The sequence below is a fragment of the Microtus oregoni genome, unplaced genomic scaffold (assembly GCF_018167655.1).
Source record: "Microtus oregoni isolate MIOR12 unplaced genomic scaffold, Mior012 000041F_ref0000270, whole genome shotgun sequence".
NCBI lineage: Eukaryota > Metazoa > Chordata > Mammalia > Rodentia > Cricetidae > Microtus > Microtus oregoni.
The window spans coordinates 7,025,013-7,034,201 of record NW_024543208.1 but is presented as its reverse complement, the minus strand read 5'-3'; the positions used below and the strand labels follow the sequence as shown (position 1 = coordinate 7,034,201).

At 42.3% G+C, this 9,189-nt stretch overlaps 1 protein-coding gene across 10 annotated transcripts in view; it reads right to left on the bottom strand.

The window, feature by feature from the left end:
- Positions 1 to 456: 456 nt before the first annotated feature.
- Positions 457 to 9,189, bottom strand: part of Tle1 (TLE family member 1, transcriptional corepressor) — an 89,991-nt gene continuing 81,258 nt past the window's right edge. For all 10 annotated transcript variants that reach the window (XM_041632346.1, XM_041632349.1, XM_041632350.1 and 7 more), the window contains 6 exons: positions 8,581 to 8,830; positions 7,272 to 7,519; positions 4,907 to 5,054; positions 2,825 to 2,975; positions 1,134 to 1,210; positions 457 to 1,034 (listed from right to left, as the gene is read on the bottom strand). In XM_041632346.1, coding sequence (XP_041488280.1) covers positions 927 to 1,034; positions 1,134 to 1,210; positions 2,825 to 2,975; positions 4,907 to 5,054; positions 7,272 to 7,519; positions 8,581 to 8,830 — 982 coding nt within the window. In that variant the 3' untranslated portion in view covers positions 457 to 926. The remainder of the gene's footprint in view (positions 1,035 to 1,133; positions 1,211 to 2,824; positions 2,976 to 4,906; positions 5,055 to 7,271; positions 7,520 to 8,580; positions 8,831 to 9,189) is intronic.

The following is a 9,189-nucleotide window of genomic DNA, read 5'->3' as shown; positions in this document are numbered from 1 at the left end:
GACAGTAGGGATGAATGTGTGAAACAGGTTTGTTACATTATCTAAACTTAAAAAAGGCCAGGAAAGGTGGCGCACACTTGTAATCCCAGCTGAGGCAAGAGGATTGCTACCAGTCCAAAGTGAGCCTGTGATATGAAGTAAGACCCCACGCTAAAAACAAAATAAAAATCATGATAATAGTTTGTGAGTTTTAATCATAAGTCTCAAAGAATGAGTATCAAAGTAATTTCAATTTCTTCTATTAAAGCTGTCATTCACTGATAGTTCCAGTTCTGATCCTTAGTCTCTGGTGATCCACAAGGACTTGACACGATCAGTCCCAACACAGCGGACGTCCAAGTCAGATACGTGTGTGCAAAGACAAGAGCACGGAGAACTTACCTACGTGTGCATGGACTTTACTCTCAAAACCCAAATCCAAAGTGTTGATTAAAAACAACCAAGGAGGAAGACCACTTACTGGTACTAAAGGCTTTACTGTAATAAACCAAATATATTTACAATTTATACAAATGTTGAACCAACAAAAATACAGAAAAAAAAAAATCACAAGATGCAAAATCAAGAAACAAGTTCGTTGGAGACACCACTGCTCTACAGAGGACTCAACGTGAAGTAAACTGCAAGGAACAGAAAAGTAAGCTCACAGTTGGGCAAGGTGTATTGACAGGCAGCAGCTTGCTCCTTTAGCCCACATTTGTGGCCTCTGTATGGTTGTGGTGTCCAAAGGTAGACAGGTGACTGTCTATTCATAGACTTGTTGCCTTTTCTTTGTAGACTCAAAGCAGTTCTGTGTCAGCGTTTGGAAACAGATTTCTTCGAATGTTTTTGTTTGTTTGTTTGTTCTTTTTAATTATAACTTTTCTATTTCTACAAATTTCAAACATTTGGCCCAATTCAACTGTAAATATGAAGCCATAGTGTTTTCAGTAGATGACTTCATACACGGTAGCCTTTTTGTCCCCTGAGCCAGTGACTATGTATTTATCATCCACAGAGATGTCACAGCTAAGCACTGATGAGGATTCTTTGGACTGTAAGAAAAAACAACAAGCAGAGGATATTTAATGTGTTCCATTTTAAGGTAACCTCATTAGTTGTTTCAAAGGACACAAGGTAGCACACTTCTGTACCTGGAATATGCTGGCTCCGTACGGTGTCCGCCAGGCATTGAGGAGGTTGTCTTTTCCAGTACTCACAAACCACTTGCCTAGGATTAGCAAAGGAACATATAACTCCGGCAATATTAAAATCTCCCCCGTTGGAATTAATTGTAATAGAGCACTGTTTTTAGTGTCTCTCTCTGTGTGTGTGTGTGTGTGTGTGTGTGTGTGTGTGTGTGTGTGTGTGTGTGTGCGTGCGCATGCATGCACAAACAGGTCAGGAGGCATGTGTGAAGGTGAAGAGGACAGCTTGTGGACTTGGTTCTCTTTCCCACTTTCTGAGGCAGGGTCTCTATTACTGTTTCTATTGCTGACCTATTAGCTTCTGGCTTCCATTCTCCTGTTTCAGCTCACTCTCAGCTCACTGTAGCAGTTTGGGATTATAGGTGTTCCCCAGCTCATCTAGCTTTTTAACATGGATTTCAAAGACTGAACTCAGGTCACAAAGCTTGAATAATAAGTGTTTTTACTCATGGAATGATCTAGTTGGCCCAAAAGAGTTTTGTTTTTTTTTTGTTTGTTTGTTTGTTTGTTTTTTCTGAAACACAGTTTCTGTGTAACAGCCCTGGCTGCCCTAGACCTCTTTGTAAACCAGGCTGGTCTTGAACTCACAGAGATTCACCTGCCTCTGCCTCCTATGTGCTGGGATTAATGTTGTGGACTACCACGCCTGGCTCAAAAGAGAACATTTTTAACATGTGAAGTACAATGTCCAAAGGGTTGGTCTATAAAATCCAAGTAAGTTCCTTGGTGTGATCCTGTTTGTAACCAAAAAATTGTCAAAGGGCTGAGGAGATGGCTAAATATCTGCAAGCTTGTCCATGAGTTCAGATTTCTGGCATGTAGCCTTGTGTACTTGGAATCCAACTCCCAGAGATAAGTTGGGGAAGGGCATAGAACAGGTAAGCCTTGTGCACTTGCTGGCCATCTAGCAAGCTCAAAGTTTAGTGAAAAGCCTTCCTCAAAATCAAGTGATGAGAGGCTTTAGGATAAATGATGAAGACCACAGGCTTCTACACCCACCTGTGCTTGTTGTGTGTGTGAGCACATGTGTGTGCATGTGAGCACATGTGTGTGTGAGCACGTGTGTGTGTGTGCTAGTACAATGAGTCATTTAATACTTTATTCAGAATCACAGCCATTTTCAGTCTTATGGAAATAATAAGAGCAAAAAGAATTAAATACTGAACTTATGTGAAATGTTTGTCATATCAGATACCTATAGAATGTCCAACTTGGGTTAGTTACACATTCACCCATCTGTCCTCACCGCTGATGAACAAATATATGACCATTTGAAGCACAAAGACAGTTTCCTCATAGACTTTCCTTTCTGTTCTCATTCAGAGGAAAAGAGTCTGGGTGCAGCTAACCATACATCTGCCCCTGTATCCTCAGTATAGTCAGCACAATTACCCCCACCCCTACCACAAAACAAGTTGTGCTCAAAGCTTATTTCAGTGCCTGCTGACTTTTCTCAAATTAACAAAGCAGGCTGAGACAGACATTGCTCGCCTCTGAGGGTCAACAGAATTATAAATTAGAATTACTGCATCCAGCTGCACGGAAAGGAACATTTTCCCCCTCAGATACCATCTCTAACCATGCTTTTAAGAAGTATTTTCCATTCAGGCTACTGACAGCCTTGCAGCTAAACTCACCACAATAAGCAAATTTTAGGGACAACACGCAGCTCTCATGGAGGTGCAGTTGGTACTTGTCAGGCTTGTTCACGTGCAGAACTTCCACGTTGCTGCTTTCCATCCCCACAGCAAGCCACTCCCCAGTTGGGCAGTATCCCAAGGAGAAGATCTGTTATAAGTAGGATGAGATCACAGAGGATTTTACTCAATAAATTAAGAAAGTGAAAAGGCAGCAAGGGATGGCAAAATCGAGGTTTAATTAGCCAGCTCCAGTCTGGATGAGGCATGAGATGCAGCAAAATCCAGGACCCTCTACTGAACAAGCCAAAGACTGAATAGTTTCATCCATCCTGTGAAGTAAGAAATTATCCTGGAGAATGGCATTAAAAGTTATCATAAAGATATACTAACTGACACACTTGTGCAAGAAAAGGTGATGTCTAGAATCTGAAATCCAGTAACAGACTGGCCAGCTGCTGACAACTGCTTAGGAGAGGTATGCACACACCTAACTCTGTACTTGTTACAGGCTTACATACATTTGACATTTATGGCCATTAAACATTTTCAAAAGTAAAAAATGGTGACCAAAAATAATATCCTGAGTATTCTACAGAAAAGTAGATCAGGAAATATAAAAATAAAATACTGGTAGTCACCAAAAATCAGTATTTAGTGAGCAATTGTTGAACTGGGTTGTCCTATAGGTATGCCTGTGAAGGATTTCTTAGTTTTTGCATTATTTAAGTAGAAAGACCCCAAATATAAGTCACCACTTCATAGGCTGAGACTTGGACTGTATTTTGGACATAAAGATTGTGCTAGAGCGTGTGCAATACTTTCTTCCTCTCTGCTCCTTGACTATGGATACCAGCTATCTCAAGCTCCTGGCACTGGAACTTATGACAAAGGCTGCCTATAATCTGGAATAGTCATCTGAAATAAACCCTTTTCCTTTAAGCTGCTTTTGTCATGATATGTTATCAAAGCAACAGAAATGAGATTTTTACCCTATGTTTTATTTTATTACTAGTAAACAAGCAAGCAAATAAACACTGAGTAGTAACAAAAGAACAACTCTAACCATGATGAAGGCACCAGAAAAGCGCAAGCACTGCCTTAGGCCAGGAAGTCTAGATCCAGACACGTGACATCTGATTACTTCCCAAAAGTTACTATGTCTTTATAATGCTTAAAACTCCAGTTAGTAATAACAGACATCTTCAAGTCTAGTACTCTGTAGGACTGCCTTGCATTTGAAGCTAGTCTGAAGATAGTCTACAGAATCAGAACCGATCTTAAAACAAAACAAAATACCCCAAGCAAAGATCTAGTTGTTCATATTTTTTTCTATTTAAAAACATTTTTACACTATGTATTCTGATCATTTTCCCCTCCACCATCTCCACAAAGATGCTTTCCACCTCCTTACCCACCCACCCTCCCTACCCACTTTTACATTCTCTTAAACACACATACACAAACACAAAAACACCAATAAGACAAAAATGCCCAAACAAAACAAAAAGCATACCCCTACAAAACCCGGAGTCTGAGGTATGGGGTCTGCCCAGAGTTCAGGAGATCTACCTGGCGATGCTCCACTGGAGAACACTGATTTTCCTTTGCTAATGAATATCAAAATTACAAATAGCTTTTTAGTTAGGGATGGGACCCAATGTCCATTTGCCCCCTTAATGCTGGGACTTTGCCATGATTGTTTTCAAGGTTAAGAAATAAGATGGGTATCCATATGATCTTAAGATTCCTTGAAACAAATCAATATTCATTCCACACTCATTCCGCATTTGATAGTGAGAATATAAACACAACAAACTATATCCTGCTGAAGGAAACATGTATATTCTCTACTGCATAAACTCCTTTTACCAAAACTATGTGTACATAAGGCATCTTAATGTTTTGTAACTGTTCCCTCCTTCGGCAGGGGCAGATGAAGGGGGTGCTGTATTCTATGGTTTTAAGCATGTCACTTTAAATTTAATGTAGATCTGTTTATCTGGCTGCCCTGATGCTGGAGTGGGAGAATGATCCATACAAGCCCTCTGACTGCACAGCAGGCTGGAGCCAAGCACTCACCTGTGATGTGAAGTCATGCTGCTGTAGCTGCCGCCCTTCTCTCAGGTCCCAAGACCTCACAGTGTTATCCAAACCGCCTGTCCAGAGCTTGGTGCCATCATTAGAAATGTCAATACAGCTGGCTCCGTCTGTGTGGCCCTGGAATTGCCTGATAAAACAAACCAGACTGAATAATGATTTCCTGCCAGAGCTCAAAGTAAACACTGTTGTGTTGTTGGTTTTGGACTCACTGTGTATCATCTCAGTGTCTGTTGGTGTGCAATATCAAACTAACCTTCCCCCGAGGAGCACAGGAAACAGCCCCTGCAGGTTCTGTTTCTTTTTTCAAGATCCAAGGCCTAAAGAAATGGAATGGCATTGCAGGCTGCTGCCAGAAGGAAAGTATGCTACTAGGGCCACCTCTGATAAATAGGCCCAGTGAAACTCTTCCAAGGTCTGGAAAAGAGTTTAAGTACTAAAAGGCAATAAAGATAGACAAACAAAACCCAAATCATTTCCTTAAGGAATAAAAACCTGTCCGTCAGTGGCCGAGGTTTGAACCCACAGAAAGGAAAAGGCTTATTCCAAGAACACACATTCAGAAGAGAACTGACCAGCAGTGCCCTTTCTGCTAGCACAATGTGAGCTCTCCTGTGTACTCAACCTTGCCATTCTGAATCAGAAAGGGCCTTGCATTAGGAAATGTGGACTTCCAGAGACCAAGGGTCAAGCAGGCCTCTTGACCTCAGAGGTGCTAGGTAGAGACAAAGAAAAGGACTGAGGACAACAGACACTTGCCAGATCCCACCCCCAATGCAAAGCTTTCTTTATAGGGGACACTCATGCAACGTCCAAAGAGCATTCAAATCAACTGGATGGCAGGGATTTTTGACCCCTGAAAGGGCATGAGGCAATAAGACAGGCTGGCAGTGGAGAGAGCAACATGAGCACAGAAGGGTCTGGGGTTGGCAGATGGGGAGGGTACATGCAGTGACTCTCACAAACGTGCTGAGCATGCACTGGCCAGGGCAGATCAGAGAGGTCAGGACCCACCTTCAGAACCAGGAAAGACCCAGCATAGAACTGCTTAGGAATTTCAATGCCAAGAAGGTCCTTTCTTTCTCTAGGCCCCCCATACCTTATTGCCACAGAGCGCCAAGCTTAGAATTTAAAAGTGTAAGGGAAGGAAGAAAATCACCACTGCTGCCCCGAATTCTCAGCCAAGATATGAGCCAGAAATCGTTCTCTCACAAATTCAATATCTAGTTCAGGTCCTGTCCCAACTAGTCCCCTCGCCCCACACATGCCCAGTACTCCTGCGGTTGCCCAGAAAGTGAACCTCAACAGCGCTAACAGGCCTCTCTATGATCACCACAGGCTGAAGGAGTCCTTGTGGTACCTTTCTTTTCTTCAAACAACTGTCACAACCTTTTTCCTTCATCCTGACTTCTTACCACCTCTTCAGCTGAGTTAATTATCTCTCCCTAAGGACTACCAGCACTAGATGGGTGCTGCTCCGGCCTCCCCCTCCTTGCATACTCTACTGTGACTGCCAAATTGTTGACTGTTGAGAATATGCTGTGTCATAGAGCAGCCACTGGCCACACATGGTCAGTCCAAATTAAAAGACATACAAAACACACCTGCCCCCACCCCATATATATATATATATATATATATGATTGGTGCTTCTCCAGGCAGCCAGCATACAGAATGCCAGATCTGACTACAGGGCCAATGCAAAGTAACTTCTGTGCCTGGGTTCCTCATCTATAAAGTAGAGATTAGCAATACAGACAGATATGATTTAAAATCCTCCTGTTTCCATCTCCCGAAGGCTGGGGTAATAGGCCTTTACCACTACACTTGACTTAAGTGCTTACTCTTAAACATAGTTTTTTGGAACACCTCTGGTATGAGCACTAAATGGAGCCAGATTAGCTGCTGAGGGAAGAGGAAGGATCTAGAAGTCTAGCAGAAGCCCATGTGTTCCCAAGAGCAATGACCCTCTTAGTTAGCTACAGAAATATAGATACTTTAAAGCCATTTTGTGCTTTCAATTCATGGAAGCTCATTTTTAATGTTCTTTTGTTGTCTTGTGTCAGTAGATTTCCGTTCGCACAAACAAGACTCTGGCCAAGTTCAAAACATCTACATTAGAGGCCCTTGTGTTGTCATTTATTCCACATAACATTGTTCCTTGACAAAGCAAGATCTTTCATCTCAATGTGGACCAAAGAATGGGAACGTGATGTGTTGATGACACTCTGGCATATGGAAAGACTGTATTCCTCACCCACAGCTGGCCACAGTTCGCCTTTGTACCCACACTCAACAAAAGCAGCCTCTTATTTGAGGCTTCCCCTAGGAAGAACCCTGTACTCACCTCACCAGGGTCTGGTTGTGCAGGTCCCACACTGCGATGTTGCCATCGCTGCAGCAAGAGAAGCAGACCTTGGAGTCAGGGCTGATGGCCAGGGCATAGCAGGCAGGGGCTGAGGATGTCAGCTCTGCCTTTATGCGAGGAGTTGGAGCTGCCAAGTCCCAGATGGACAAAGTACTGGCTTCCCCTCCTACTATGAGAGTACAGCCATCAGGTAGCAATTTACAGGAACGGATGTAGTTATCTCTATTCTGTGAAATAAAAGAATGTAATCACTGTAGAATATTGTCAACTGATAATACTGTATATTCCTAAATGCTTTTCTGGTTTTTAAACTTCAAAAGAGACGTTTCATGGACATTCTATTTTACAGGAAAGATGAGGGTCCAACTGCCATGGTTTTCTTCCAAAGAGTAAACAAACTCACAGGGCTGCTCAACTGTGTTCGTTCCTGATTTCCAACTGCACAAACAGACCCAAAAGCATACCGATGTAACGTAGGTGTGAGTGTACTTCCTTGTGTGGAACAGGTCTTCTCGCCAACATTTACTGTTAGATAGTGCAGACGCACCAAATACGTTTTTGTTTTCATTTTTCCTGACATTGTCCAATGAGCATTGACTACTTATCTAAGAATTTAGTGTATTGACTGTCTCAATATTACCATGGCTAATACTGGGGTGGGAGAAAGAGATAGACAGACAGACACATGCAGATCTCTAAAAGAATCTGCCCTTCTCATTTGAGACTAACATCTTGTAGCTATGCAGGCAGTACAGCCGAGTCCACAGTCTGCTGAAGACTGTACAGGTCTAACAATCTTAAGGAAAATGGATGTCTTTAAACTCTTAATGGGGTGGCTGGGTGCTTTGAGAGACAACTATTTCTGTTCCTGTCTTACTGAAGCTATGGAAGGAAGGCAAAATCATCTCCCCCACCTCTTCAACAATACCAAACCTGTTTTGAAGGGTTTTCCTGCCATATTAGCAAATGTTGAAGGTTTGGTATTTATCTGGAATTTACAAAGAAATTTAAAGGTAAGCAGATTGCAGGGATCAAAGTCCAAAAGTACTGTCTTTTCTATTGCATGGGACACCATTTTAGAAAGCATGTCTCGAGAGTGAGCTCCAAACCACCACAAAACATCTCCAAAAATAAACTCATCAACACTAGGACTTAACCCACATAGTAGCAGTAATGGAAACCTGCCCAATTTGGGGGAGGGGGAGGAGCTTGAGCAGCCAACAGAAAACAGAGGGGATTCTATTCCCTCCTAATAGAAGTGAAGCTCAGGCCCCTCATGCTCGCTCACCAGACAATCCAGCTGAGAGACGGGGCTCTTGTTGCCAGGGTGGCTGATGTCCCAGACCTTAACGCAGCCCTTGCCACCTGTGTACACGTGCCTTGTGGGGTTGCTGATGGTCACTGCACACACCACCTCCCCATGGTTGAGGGTGTTGATCTGCCGAGCATGTCGGGGGATCCCAGGTCCAATGAGGGCATCAGGGGGAAATGGGACAGGCTGCATCTGGCCATCAGCAGTAACATGGAAGGAGTATGCTCTGCATGAAAGAAAAAAAGACAGACTTATCACAAAGGGAGCCATAGGCTGGAGATGGGAAAAGGTGGGAACTTCCTTGTCAAGGCTTCTCCTTCTGAAATTAAAATATATTGAAGAATTTTCTACTGGAAAACATTTAAAGTCTATATTCAAGCTACTATTTTTATAATGTTTTAAAACAGAAAACTCTGTTTTAAATATTTTAATACATAAAAATAGTTCTTAAAAATTTTACAAAGCATTCTCTCAAATCTTGCTATAAAAATGTGTGTTTAAAGTGCTTTGGCCTTCCACATACCTTATATATGATTTCTTAGTATAATTTAAAATACTTAAGATAAAGTCTTTAAGAACTCTAAT